This window comes from Elaeis guineensis, chromosome 11 (assembly GCF_000442705.2).
Source record: "Elaeis guineensis isolate ETL-2024a chromosome 11, EG11, whole genome shotgun sequence".
Classification (NCBI taxonomy): domain Eukaryota; kingdom Viridiplantae; phylum Streptophyta; class Magnoliopsida; order Arecales; family Arecaceae; genus Elaeis; species Elaeis guineensis.
Window position 1 is genome coordinate 113,709,900 of NC_026003.2, and position 14,350 is coordinate 113,724,249.

At 39.9% G+C, this 14,350-nt stretch overlaps 1 protein-coding gene across 6 annotated transcripts; it reads left to right on the plus strand.

Moving 5' to 3' along the window:
* Nucleotides 1–10,987, plus strand: LOC105054078 (heat shock 70 kDa protein, mitochondrial). 6 transcript variants are annotated; one of them, XR_002165728.2, is made up of 9 exons: nt 13–222; nt 1,583–1,656; nt 1,765–1,843; nt 1,930–2,496; nt 2,598–3,218; nt 3,978–4,608; nt 7,744–7,863; nt 10,381–10,569; nt 10,670–10,987. XR_002165728.2 is itself a non-coding variant. In XM_019853744.2 (7 exons), the coding sequence occupies exons 1-6, from the start codon at nt 169–171 to the stop codon at nt 4,596–4,598; spliced, it is 2,016 nt and encodes a 671-aa protein (XP_019709303.1). In that variant the 5' UTR covers nt 1–168; the 3' UTR covers nt 4,599–4,608; nt 10,673–10,987. The 6 variants fall into 6 exon arrangements, 2 of the variants coding, with proteins under 2 accessions (XP_019709303.1, XP_019709302.1); XR_002165727.2 differs by lacking the exon at nt 7,744–7,863; XR_012135383.1 differs by lacking the exon at nt 7,744–7,863 and having other exon boundaries at nt 10,673–10,987.
* The last annotated feature ends 3,363 nt before the right edge of the window (nt 10,988–14,350 follow it).

Consider the following 14,350-nt stretch of genomic DNA (forward strand, 5'->3'; position numbering starts at 1 on the left):
CTCGGGAGGATTCCACACCCTTCAGAAGGAACTGCGGAGCGACGTGTCGAAAGGCCTTCCTTGGCCTGGGGTTTGGGTTCCCTTTAGATAGACGGAAACTGGCCAAGGTCGCTCCCAAAGGCCTCTAAAACCCTGCTCGACTGTTCTTCCCGCAGCGAGGCGAAGCAAATGGCCACCGCGGTGGTTCTTCGAGCCCTGCGCCGGCGAGATCTTTCCAGATCTGTAAGCTTCTTGATTCGAGCGTTCTTTTTCTTGCTTTCTTTTTTAAGTTTTTTATGCCTTTTCTGTCACTATTTTCTTTTCCAAATCAAGGGTTTAAATTAGGAATTAGGCTCTGGAGTTATCTAACGAACCTGATGGAATTGTCATGTTGTCTGGGGTTTCTGATTCAGTTCTTGGACATCGCCTATGTTCTTGGAAAAACCTTAAATTTTCCGTTTCTTTTTCTATTTTTACTCAGCGATTTTTTATTTTTCGTGGCTAACCAGCTAGTTTCGAGATTTCGATATTATACTTTAAAACCCTTTGATCTTGGCAGTTATATTAGACGCGTAGTTTTTCCCCCTAGATTCATGTTAAAAGAGTGATTGTGGTTGTTTTTTATGCCCTTTTGTTTCAATTTTTCTGATATTATTATTCTTGTGGCTAAATAGCTAGTGTCAAGGTAACCATTACAATACTTTGAAAACCCCTGGATTCCGGTACTTATATTATTTAAGATTTTATGTGAGGCGTTGTTTTTTTTTTTTTAAATAATTTGTGGAAGAATGTCTGATTCATGTTTAATAGAGTGATTGTGGTTGATTTTTATGCCTTTTTATTTTTATTTATTGGATCCTATCATTCTTTTCGCTATTTAACGATTGTGGTTTCTTCATATCGGACAAGCTCTAGCACTGAGCTATATTCTGTATCTTTTGTGCCACAAGGCTCCCTTCCATATAATAAACTTGGTTATCATTTATTTTTATTCCTAGGAAAGTTTTCAATGATTTAAGGGAAGACACAATTCATTTATCGGCCCTACACTACTCTTTGAAGATGGAATATCATAGGTTACCTTATTTATTGGTTTGATTCGGAACTCGTTTTGATCTTCTGACGTGTGCTAATGGAGGGAGTGGAAATTGAGGCAATATACTCCTATGGGCATGTAAAAGATGTTATTTTATGTGGCGTTCTATCATTATAATTGTTTTTATTTTTACTCTATGGTTAGTTTGACTGTTCGTTACAGACCATGGCACATGTTCTTTATAAAGATGTTCCATTTGCAAAATGTTGCTAATCACCCCAAAAGATCAGAGAAAAGGAAAGAGAAAGAAACTTAATGTTGTTATTGGCTGGCTACGTGTTTGTTGGACCTGTGTTTTCTTGTCTTATTAGGTTAATTTAGATATCAAAATCGATGATTCAAACTGAATTTGTTATATGACGGTATTGTTACTGATGTCTACATGACTTGCTTGTAAAGTAAAGAACCAACCCAGTATGCATTTCCCTATTTTGTCGCATTTGGTAGTTATTTTTCACCTTATTCATGGTGGATTTGATACCTTATTACTAGTGGTGTTTTATGCAGCTGTCTGGCCATGCAAAAACATGGGTTGGTTTCCATCCAGGTTATAAGTGGGCAAGTTTGGCCAGGCCATTTAGGTAATATCTGAGATTCTTGAAACAGCATTTCATGATTGTAGATGTTATCCCTTGTGGTTTTGACTGTGTCTTATTTCTTTTGTCTTTGTTTTCCTCTTGTGAATACAGCTCAAAACCAGCTGGAAATGATGTAATTGGAATTGATTTAGGAACTACAAATTCATGTGTGGCTGTTATGGAGGGAAAGGTTACACTTACGGGATCTCAAAAGACACAATAGTGGTTAAGCTTGTATTACTTAGATCATTTTCTTACATACTATATTATATGCAGAATCCTAAGGTAATAGAGAATTCTGAAGGGTCAAGGACCACACCTTCTGTGGTTGCTTTTAATCAGAAGGGAGAGCTACTTGTTGGAACTCCAGCAAAACGTCAAGCAGTGACCAACCCAACAAACACGATCTTTGGGACCAAGCGACTGATAGGACGCCGCTTTGATGATCCTCAGACACAGAAGGAGATGAAGATGGTTCCTTACAAGATAGTCCGAGCTCCCAATGGGGATGCATGGGTTGAAGCAAATGGGCAGCAGTATTCTCCCAGCCAGATTGGTGCATTTGTTCTGACTAAGATGAAGGAAACTGCTGAATCTTATCTTGGGAAATCTGTTTCTAAGGCAGTGATTACTGTTCCGGCATATTTCAACGATGCTCAGCGACAGGCTACAAAAGATGCGGGAAGAATTGCTGGCCTTGATGTACAGAGAATCATTAATGAACCCACTGCTGCAGCATTATCTTATGGAATGAATAACAAAGAGGGCCTGATAGCAGTTTTTGATCTTGGAGGAGGAACATTTGATATCTCAATCTTAGAAATATCAAATGGTGTATTTGAGGTGTGCCCACTTCTTATTTGTTTCTTAGTCATTGCAAAAGTAGAAGCACTCTTAGTGCCTTTAATTGCAATCTAACCTGATCGTTGTTTCTGTATTTTAAGGTCAAAGCAACAAATGGTGACACTTTCTTGGGTGGAGAGGACTTTGACAATGCTTTGTTAGATTTCTTAGTAAGCGAATTTAAAAGAACTGAGGCAATAGATCTCTCAAAGGACAGGCTGGCTCTACAGAGGCTTCGAGAGGCAGCTGAGAAGGCCAAGATTGAACTTTCATCAACATCTCAGACTGAGATCAACCTTCCATTTATAACAGCTGATGCATCAGGAGCAAAGCATATGAATATCACGCTGACAAGATCAAAGTTTGAAGTACTGGTGAATCACCTGATTGAGAGGACAAAAGAACCATGCAAGAACTGTTTGAAGGATGCTGGCATATCCACAAAGGAAGTTGATGAGGTTCTTCTGGTAGGTGGGATGACCAGGGTTCCTAAAATTCAAGAAATAGTTGCTGAAATTTTTGGGAAGAACCCAAGCAAGGGAGTAAATCCGGATGAAGCTGTTGCAATGGGTGCTGCCATTCAGGGTGGCATCCTCCGTGGAGATGTTAAGGAGCTTCTTCTCTTAGATGTTACTCCCTTGTCTCTTGGAATTGAGACTCTTGGTGGTATCTTTACCAGATTGATCAACAGGAACACAACCATTCCTACAAAGAAAAGTCAGGTGAGCTTAATGAATTATGGTTCTTTGAAAAACAGTAGTCCTTAAATATGCCACCCCGAAGAACTTGTTTGAACAGTTAACTGTTGCTGTTCTATGATGCTAATTGGCACCAATCATGTGAATGACAGCCAAGTCTGCCAATTCATGCATGATTTCTTGAATATTTATGTCAATCAGTGTTATGGTTTTGGTCCTTATGTGATTCCTGGATTGATGTGTTATTTTATTTTGTAATGGTAGGTAAACAGCTCTGCAAAATTTTTTGTTGATTTTGTCATTCTTGATTAGCACTTAAGTAAGGCACTGGTCATTACTTTCACTTATAAAGTGAAAAGAATGTTTTTATATATTGTCATCTGAAATAATGTCATTGTTTAGGAAATGGGCGAGAAAGTAGTAGCCATCATAAGTTTTTGTTTGCTTTTGTTCAGGAGGAATTATGAAGGTCAATTTGAAAAACCATGTTTACTGCACTGCTTGGGTAGCCTTGCCAGTCCACATTCTGGGTGTGCTTCACGTAGTTGTGTTTTTTATAGAAGAAAAATGTAATATACTCTTGATATGCTGCATGACATGTGAATAATTATTTTTGATTCCTTAGATTTACAGATATATACTCCATTATTATATCATTTTGTTTTACTCAACTGATCATCCTTTCTGTGCTTCAATGTTGATGTTCTACTGACCCATGTTGGTAGGTATAAATACCACATACCTTGGCTTGCTTTTCATTCATCTGTCAATGACTATTTTCAGGTGTTTTCCACCGCCGCTGACAACCAGACGCAAGTGGGTATACGTGTGCTTCAAGGAGAGCGTGAAATGGCTGCAGACAACAAGCTCCTGGGCGAGTTTGAACTTGTGGGCATCCCACCAGCTCCCAGAGGCATGCCTCAGATTGAGGTCACATTTGATATTGATGCCAATGGAATTGTGACAGTCTCTGCTAAAGACAAGGCAACTGGAAAGGAGCAGCAGATTACCATTCGGTCTTCTGGTGGGCTTTCAGAGGAGGAGATCCAGAAAATGGTCAAGGAAGCTGAGCTTCATGCACAGAAAGACCAGGAGAGAAAAGCTTTGATTGATATCAGGAACACTGCTGATACTACAATTTATAGCATTGAGAAAAGCTTGAGCGAGTATAGGGATAAGATTCCAGCTGAGGTTGCTTCAGAGATAGAGTCTGCAGTAGCAGACTTGCGCAAGGAGATCGCAGGTGATAATATTGACGCAATAAAGGCAAAACTTGATGCTGCAAATAAGGTTGTTTCGAAGATTGGGCAGCACATGGCTGGAGGCTCCAGTGGGTCGGGTTCGAGTGGATCTCAGGGTGGTGGTCAGGCACCAGAGGCAGATTATGAGGAGGTGAAGAAGTGAAGCGTGAAAGGTAATACCATCCTTCCACTTTAAAACTAATTTAAGAGACAAACATTAATACTGGAGTTATTATCTTATGCTTGATTCAGATATGGTCGAAAACTAGTAGTGATTTTTCTTACTATAGAGGTAGATGATTAATTCTGGTCAGTGCCAGTAACACTTGATTATACATCACTCAAGTCAATTTCCACCTAAAATAGTATCAAATTTAAGAATTACTAAATAAGGATGTCTGACTTATCTAATTGGTGTTTGTTTCCATTACATCCTATTGTACATTGGTTACCTATGTTAGTGTTTTTAGTTTGTTATTATCATTTAATAGTGAAAGGAGTTCGTTAATTGATCTAAGACATGTTGTGGTCACCTTGCATGCTTATGCTTATGCAAATTTCCAGATGGCACTATATAAGAGGATCAACCACTAGCAATTCTTTTATTCGGAGCTCAACTGTAGCAATTGTTCATTTGGATTAGTTTAGTGCTTTTCCATGATCTCTTGTTTTTTCTTATACTTCTCTACTTCTTGAAACAACAATTTCTTCAATGTATACATGTTGCATTTAGTATTGCTGTCAAATTATGAAAGTTCTTTTCTTTGTCCTACACCCCCCCCACAGGCCCAAAAAAAAAAAAAAAAAAAAAAGAAGATGCTTCTCATTGTTGTTCTACATGGCCAGCCATTTATTCTCACTAAGGCTCATGAAGGAAGCTTAATATTGCTATCAAATATATGACATCTCTTTTTTGCCCAAAAAAAAAAAAAAACCATTGTCATGTAGTTGTTTTACATGGTCAGCCATCTTATTCTCAGCTAGTGAGGGAAGCTTTATTTGCAGCTTCGTGCTAAATATTGCTGTCAAATATATGAAAACTCTATTTTTGTAAAGAAAAACCATAGTCATTTTATAGTTATTTTACATGGTCAGCCATCTTATTCTAGGCTAGTAAGGCAAGTGTTAGTTGCAGCTTCCAAGTGTAAAGTTTTATACATCATCCATGTGATGGCATCATATCATTGTTGGATTTCATCATCAGCCTTCATATCACTCAACTAATAGTGAAGTTTTCTTTACCAGACCATTACCTCTAGAACACTAAAATGAACTTGTATGATGTTATGTAAACAAATTAGACAAACAAGAAATAGCTGAATTCTAGGTACTAGGTAGTAATTGTTAAAACCTTATCAGGTGAGCACAAAATGGACCTATGTCATCTGTGCTGGTGTGAATGAGTTGTATTATAATATTGCGATGCCAGTTATAACTAAGCAAGTGGGTCCATTTTGTCAGTAACATGGCTAGTGTGTGGTTCATGCATCACATGATTTTTCCATCCAAATAAATAACATACCTTAGACGAAGGACTTGAACGTTGGACCTCAACTTATATACGTACATGCATGGTTCGCTGAATTGGGCCAAATCGAGCAGTTTTGGGCATGCTGGCCTACCAATGCAATTCAGGCATTCGATTCGAAGCACAAAAAAAAAATAGAGGGAGAGAGGAGGAAAGAAAGAGGGGGGAGGGAAGGAGAGGGAAAGACCATCGATGGCCTACTGAGGCTGTGAAGGCCTCTAGAGCTTCGTCCTTCTTGGAAGAGACGAGAATAGAGAGGGAGGGAGGGATAGAAACAGGAGGGGGAGACAGTGAGGAGAACAGCTGTGGCCGCCGGGGCTTTTGGATGGACGGAATGGAACGCGCCCCCCCCCCCCAAAAAAAAGGCTTTTGTTGGGTCGAAACTAGGGTGACCCGCCCCTGTTTCATTGTGTTTAATTTTTTTCGTGACACAGTGAAGCTAGCCTCCCCATCACCTCTCCCTCCTTTCATTTCTCTCTTTCCCTCTCCCTCCCTCCCTCCCTCCCTCTCTCTCTCTATTCTTGTCTCTTCAGAGGAGGGTGGAGCTTCGGAGGCCTCAGCCCTCTGACGGCCACCATCAATGTCTTTACCTGCCTCTCTCTCCTCCCCCCTCCTCTCTCTAACTCTCGCTCGCTCTCTCCCTCTCTATTCCTCTTTAGGTCTTATCTCCTCTGCTTTCTTTATCATGTTGGTTCAAGCCCGGTATAGCCTAGTATGAGGCATATCGAGTTGTACACCAGCCGATCGGCATGGGTTCTAGTTCCGGTTTTGCGGACCTTGTGTACATGGATCATGCGACTCAAGAAGAGAGTTGGGAATGTTGGGTATCTGCATGGCGGTTGGTGAAGTCATGTTTCTAAGATTTCTTAAGATGGGGACTGAGGGAACCCTGAAGGGAGAAGTTGCAAACGGGGACCCACACAGCCAAGTTATGATTCTAAGATTACCTAAGGTAACATATGAAGGATATTTTGGGAATAAAAAAAATGGAAACATATGAATTGAAGCTTCATTAGGGAAGGCGACCAAGTTGGGAGAGTTCTAGTTTTATGGTAGAATAGACTTTCATGACTTGCAACATGCCATCTTGTAGCAAATGCCCTTTATTGTTTTGTGGGACAATGGGACCATTCAATTGACTGGAGCTTTTATTTACCGTGCATTTTCACACGGTGGCCATCAGTAGGATTCAAGGCAGTGAAGAATTATTTAAAAAACTACGAATAATGTGGTGGTAATTCCACACATTTCAGTTTCCCTGAAAGGGCTCAGAGTCATCTGTGGAGCAAAGAAGTTGACTTCCGGTAGCCATGCCATGCGCATAGAAAAATCTTAGAATAACATCTGGATGGATCAAAAGTAGGACTTCCTTTTAGTGAATAGCTGGGCAGAGCTTGGGAGGCATTTGGACATTCTTCGATATCTGTTATTGTTCTTAACTTTTGTTGCCTTCTTCTTTATCCACTTGCAACATTTAAGAGTCTCAAAAATTTTATGCTAAAGTGACTTCCATAACTGCAATTTCTTGATCTTATGCCACCTTATATATGATTGCAATAAAAGAAATGCATGTGGAAAACAGCACCGATTGTGGTGAATAGGTTTATGATCAACTAATTACTCAATATTGCTTAAGAAATCATAGAAAATACTTGCAATTGCAACAAAATTTCCAATAAAATCATTAAATGGCTGTTGAGATTTAACAAAAGCAAGGTGATTTAAGGAATTGTCAAGGTTTCTCTGCTGACTGATCATTTCTTGTTCTATGAATTATCAGAGCAAGGCAAAAGCAACAGAAGCAAGGTGATTCAAGGATTTGTTGATGCTATTTTCTGCTGACTGATAACTCTTTGCACAGTACTGTGTTTTGTTAAAGGGAAATTGAGGAATATCTACGGTAGGTGCTTGATGGAAACTGTTTCTAATTTGATTGAAGCACTTGATCAGAAAATAAATGTTTGAAACATGTGCATGCTGAAACTGCATTTGTGCATTATGCACATGGAGGTTCAAGAAGATGCAAGGGGAGCTTTTTCTTATCTAGAAGTCCTCAAATTATGTTTACTTAATGACAGGATGCGATAAAAGAGATTTTTTATATCTATATGAAACAAATTAATGAAGACTTCAGGTTTCCTTCCCAACCTTCTGTGCTACCATATCTAGCATATCAGTCAACTGAGACAATTTAGGGGTTTTGAACCAACACATATTACCAGAATTATGGTGCTGGGATTGGATAGAGATTAAGTTTCGACCGGTTTCATGCAATGAAATTACAAATTTTATTGTAACCATTAGAAATACGACTTTTTAGTTTGAGTCTCATAATCTACTTTTCTATCTTAGCATTCTAATTAGTCCAGAGTGCTGGAGTGATCTGGAGACCAGTTAAGATGCATCATTAAGATGCAGCTCAAGCATTTGAGGTGTATGTCAGATGTATTTGTCAGGTCCTTAGACAATCAAAATTCAGTTTAAGATGAATTTATTTTGTATAAATTGCAGTTATGCACAATATTAAATAAGCTTTTCAGGACATACAGAAGTTCTGAGATGAATTTGAAATTTCTCTTGAGATGGTAGTTGAATTTGATCATCTCGGTCTGAATCATGGGTCTTGTGCCTTCGTAGTTGAGTACTTGTTTGCAAGGATTAGTAGAGTTGGTTTGGTCATTTTGATTGTCTGTTTCATATAAAATTAAATATAGGTTCTCTGACCATGTAATATTTATGTGGAGAGCATGGGTTTGGGATATGAAAATAATAATATGGAATCATTGGAAGCTTAATTATATGTTTGTGTCGCTTCTTCTCCCTTTGACTTCCATTCATCATCTGCACATCGTTTTTATTATGTTGGTGAACGTGCAATCCCCCTTGCTGTAGAAGTTTGCATTCAAGGCTCAAACAGATGCAAAGAAAACCTTCTTCCTATCTAGAAGTCCTCAGATTATGTTGTTAATGACAAGCCATGGGATAAGAGAGGGACATTTTTACCAACATGTACCAAATTGATGAAGACTTCACATTTGATCCCGACTTTACCATATCTAGCATATCAGTCAACCTGGGACAAGCAGAGGGCATTGAACCCTATTGTTGCTGGAATTAGAACTAGAATAAGTGACAAGAGTAGTTCCATGCAGTGGAAGTACATTTTAGGGTTGGTGGAATTAGAAATAGAATAAGCGAACAAGAGTACTTCCATGCAGTGGAAGTACATTTTAGGTTTTGAGCAGGAAAGTACCATTGTGCATGACTGATCAGATTAAGTGCATGAACAATTTTGGTTTAGCTGTGGGATGGACATGCATGTGCACTGCACAAGCTGATGGTACTGCTCTGATGCATGGATGGCAGAGGTGAAATGGCAAGACAAATGGGCATGCATGTCATCAGTAAGTTGAATAGTGCATGAACAATTGTGATTGTATGGTTAGGCAAATGTGCAACACATGTAGTGATAATGGAGTAACATCAGTGTGAAAAAGAATCTATAAATGCTGTTTATACTCTCCCTTTAGATACTTATGGAAGAGGGTGTAACGGCACCTAGAGCTCAACTGGTCTTTGTAGGCCATAAATTTTGGCTTGGTCAATATTCCATGAGAATGGACTTTACTACTGATGTTGTGATGATGAGGCAAGAAGGAATCACTAGATCTATGAAGTGCATGATACAACTGACTTCCACATTGTCCAACAATTTTGTACATGTGAATTATTTTAATATATGAAAAAAGAGTATAGCGGGTGGATTATTCTGTCTAGGTTAAATTTTTATATGTCCCGGCATTATCTGGTGTTTAGCTTTAACCTATAATGACAAATTTTTGAAGAATCTATTTCACCTAGGTGACATCGGAGGATAACCATTCTGTTCAAAGTTTTCTAGTGTATATAGCCTCCTGGGCTTGATGGTAGTTAGCTTGATGATCATTTGTTATAGTGATGGATAGCAAGCCCATACCTTGGTATTTGCTAGGCCGTAAGTTTGCTTATTCCTCCAACGTGATCTTTTTCTTAGTGATGGATGGCAAACCCATACCTCGGTATTGCTTGGCCATGAGTTTGCTCTCCAACTGGCTTCTCCATTAGAATTGGTTTTGGTCACTACCTAATGAGGCATGAACGATTAGGTAGATGCAAGCAGCAGCATAATTCAAGCAAGGCCTGTTTTACTAGTCCTTTTTGATCCTCAACTGAATCATATTAGTAATATGTATAGGAAAAACGGCAGTCTGTATAGTTTGTTCAGTATTTGGCTTTTATTTTCCCTTGTTCTGATGTTGATTCACTTACGAGATTGTGTGTGACATTTATCTAGCTGCAACACAACAATCTCCTTTCTTTCCAGGTGAAAAAGGCTATGGTACGTTTGTCTGATTAAATTTATGTTTGTTGTTTCCAGTCTCAGGAGATTATTGTTTTCCCTCCCTGCAGTATTGGCATAATGTGTCCATGCAATGCAGCATCATTGAGAGCTAGGACATAGAAATGGAGTTTCTATACCATTTTGTTGTCTAACAAGCAGACTAAACTGCTGTAAACAGAGTTTTTTCTTATACTGTTTAGCAGTTTTGTTGAAAAAATCCTGCCGGTTAGCTTTTTCTTTTCTTTTTTTTTTTTTCATATCGTTGCTGAATAAATTATGTTTTATTGCATATACCGTTTACCCGTCTTTTGCCCTTCTATTTCAGCAGTGAATTGTTGAATTTAGTCCAGCATTGCTGTTGAAAAAGAATGATGCGGGCAAAGTTCTTGCTTGATATCACGAGTGGGGGAGTATGGCGTGCTCGGAGTCAGAAAAAATGATTCGTTTTCTATGGTTTTCTGGTGCAATTAATTTTACTTGTTTCCCTGCAATATTTTCCAATGTCATGTTGTTACATTGCAATTTGGCCTGTTGGAAGTAAGGCTGAAATCCAATCAGATATCGGATATTAGAATATCCATGTCTATATCTGTTGTTTAATGAATACGTTGTTTAATGAATATAAATATGATTTGAATATTAATTAGATGTAAAAATTTATATTTATATTTATTTTAAAAAAATAACTATAAAAATTGGATATTGAAATTATAGATATGAATTTGATAACTAAATTTTATAATCGTTGGATCAAAGATATTATTAAGTTGTTTTGTTTCAATTAAATTGATGAACATGTTTATATATTTTTGAAAAAGTTAATATGTATGTGGTAAAATAAAATAAAATTATAAATAGGAATAAATATCAGGATATAAATTAAATAATTTTTTATTAATATTTATATATTTTTTAAAATTTATTGATATGAATATTAGTTGGATATTTAAATTTTTTTTTTTATAATTGAATAGGTTCGAATACAAACAAAAATGAAGGATGGTATCTTATCTACTTTTATCAAGTCAGAAGATAGACTGATCAATCGGTGTGAAAATAGTTAGCGGAGTCATCAACCCTAAAAAACTTGGCCTAGAGCTTATTAACTGGATTAAGTTATTCACGTCTCTGTATGGTACGTGGCTGGTTGGCTGAGGTTTAGGTTTCTTATTTATGGTATTAGCGGAGAGAAAACAAGGTTTCGGCCAATCTTGATCTAGTCCACTTAAATAATATAATTAATGGGTCAAGACTTAATATTAACTGGACGGTCAATGCCAGTAAGATGTTACTCGAGATTGCCGCAAGTCCCCTTGCCCTTTCCTCTTTTACTGCATCGCTTTATTGCTTTTTATTTTTTCATTGCGTTTTAGCTTATGTTGCTTTTGCTTCCTCTCCATGTGAGGGAAATCAACTAAAATGTTATTACCACCGTACCCCTTCTGTACAAAATATCGCAAAGAAAAGAGGGCATCTAAAAATAAAGGCAAAAATTAGTCCATAGTAAAATTGTCAAGGATAATCAAGATTGGCCATGATATAACAAAGAACTTGGATTCAAGTGTATCATCGTTGGGGCGATGAACGGTTTCCTTATGTTAGGGCCTCAATATCAGCCTCATTTTTTGGTACATCCGAGCATGCTGGTTTCTTGCTCATAAATATCGTGGGGGATTAATACTGCAAATAAACATGTTACTGCTTCAATTATATGGACATGTATGCAATTGGAATTAACCATGCATTGGGAGTATTGGCTGAAGAGCTAGCAATCTCACAAGCACTTTTAGCTTGACATAAGCTACCCTGGCAATAAGGAAAATGGGAGTTATCTTAATACCATAAAATGCCTTTCATTTGAATTTGTAGTTTCATTCAGTGATACATTGTTCATACTTTTTACTAAGTATCCAGTGAGAGCTTTGATTGCCGTATCTTGATGTATTTAGGCTGTGCCATCGAAGGAAGAGCCCTCCAAAAACCTTTTACCACGGCATTGGGACTTTTTTTTTTTTTTTCCTCCATTTGTGGTGATTTTGCGTTGGACCTAATTTTAGCCAAGGCTTTGAATAAGATTTGCCTAGGCTTTGCCTCAGACCGAAAATGACTATATTCATTAAAATCTGCGCAGATGTTGGTTAGTTCACCTTCTGGGCAACCTAATGATAGCCTAACCTTTCCAGGGAAATGTCATTGTACGATAAAATCATACATTTATTAGACTGTAAGATACAAACTGTTGCGGTCAATCCCTCCGTCGTCTGATCATCGGTGTCGTGTACCTGCAAAAAAAGTCCTCACAGACCGGAGATGTCTCTGCCGGAGATCCTCCGACGGTCAAGTCAGAGAGGAGACTGGGCAACAATGGAAAATCAGGGGCTCAACGGGGGAGAGAGAGCTAGAGAGAGAGAGTTCAAAAGCTAAGAGGCGCTTCAGAGAGCTTGAGGAAGCTTGCTCAGAACTTACCAAGACTGTTGCCTTACTCCATTTTATAGTAGAATGCGGTATGGTCCCGTCATTAATGGTGCAGACAATTGGGGAGTTGTCAAATCGTCGGAGAATGTCAAATCGTCGGGGGCTGTCAAGTCACTAGGATTAATCCATGTCCTTGGCAGGACAATACCCCAGGGCGGCCATATCGGATGTCCTTGACAGGACAACCGTCCATAGCGGTTGTACGGTGTTTGGATGGACTGGCCGACTATAGGTCGGTATTCGGCTGTCGAGACGTCGGGTGATGACCCAGAGATACCATCGGCTGGTCTGGTGCCTTGCGAAAGTCGGACGTCGGCTGCCACTCCCGACAGTGGGTCGGTGATTTGGGCTCGACCACTTGGTCAGTCGGAAAACAGTATGAGTCTGTTCGGCCGACATACCTTCGGTCGAATATCGTTGAAAGTCATCGTCGGAGTCATCGTCGGAATCGTCCGTCGGTTCGGTCGGTAGAGTCGGACGACGGTCGGATCGGTCCGAGGGTAAGTTGGCGTACAGAGGTCGGTCGGTATATCCCAACAGTTTCCCCCCCCACTCCTGAGTCGGATGGCGTATTGGCCAGCGCTTTCAAGTGGGCGACGGCTTCGGGCGAAAGGAGTGGTTTCCCATCACATCATGCTCTGACTCCGGTGATCGTACCAACGAGCGATCTGATGTCGGATGAATCTTTGGGAACGCAAACCGCCGTCTCCTTGGGAACGCGAACCGCCGTCTCCTTGGGAACGTGAACCGCCATCTTCTTGGGAACACGAACCGACATCTCCTTGGGAACACGAACTGCCGTCGGTTAACGAATTTCGAGATGCAATTTTTTCACCATGTGTCAGGGGGTTATTGGGCCGGAATCGTTCACGCGAATGGAAGCGACGTGGCTTGATCTGGTGGCAGGTGCGTCGAACCGTCGGACCGAGGAAGGGTCCAGGTGCTGCCACATGTCGGCATCTGGGAAGCCCTCGTCCGGTGCGCTTTCATCTCGACCGTTGAAGGGCCTTACATATATGCGGCCACTTACATCCAAAATTTCACTTTTGCTGCAAATCTGCTCTTGGCACTGAGGTTTTATCGAGTTATCCCCCAATCCCAGATAGTTGTCTCCGTCCTCTTCCTTTGAAAGCTCCTCTTGAAGTTTTCTTTTCTGTGCCTATTTTCTTGCATCTTTTCTTCTTTGCCATTTTTCTCTTTGTTCTTCTTTCTAGGGCTAGCGTTATGGCTAGGACCTCTCCTCGAGGAAGTCAGTCGGAGAACCCGACCGACGATTCTCGGTCGATCTCGGAGGTGGAGGCTTCTTCACTTTCGGGAGCAGTACGGTATCCCGGAGTAGTTCGAACTCTTCGCCCCTGGGGCTGAGGGTCGGGTTAACAACCCGCCTCCGGACCAGGTGGCCTTCTATGACGAGGACCTTCGGGCAGGTCTTCGCTTCCCGATTCGGAGTTCGTCCGGAACGTTTTGGATTATTACGGGCTTTGTCCAGCGTAACTGGCGCCGAACTCAGTCCGCTTAATAATCAGTTTTG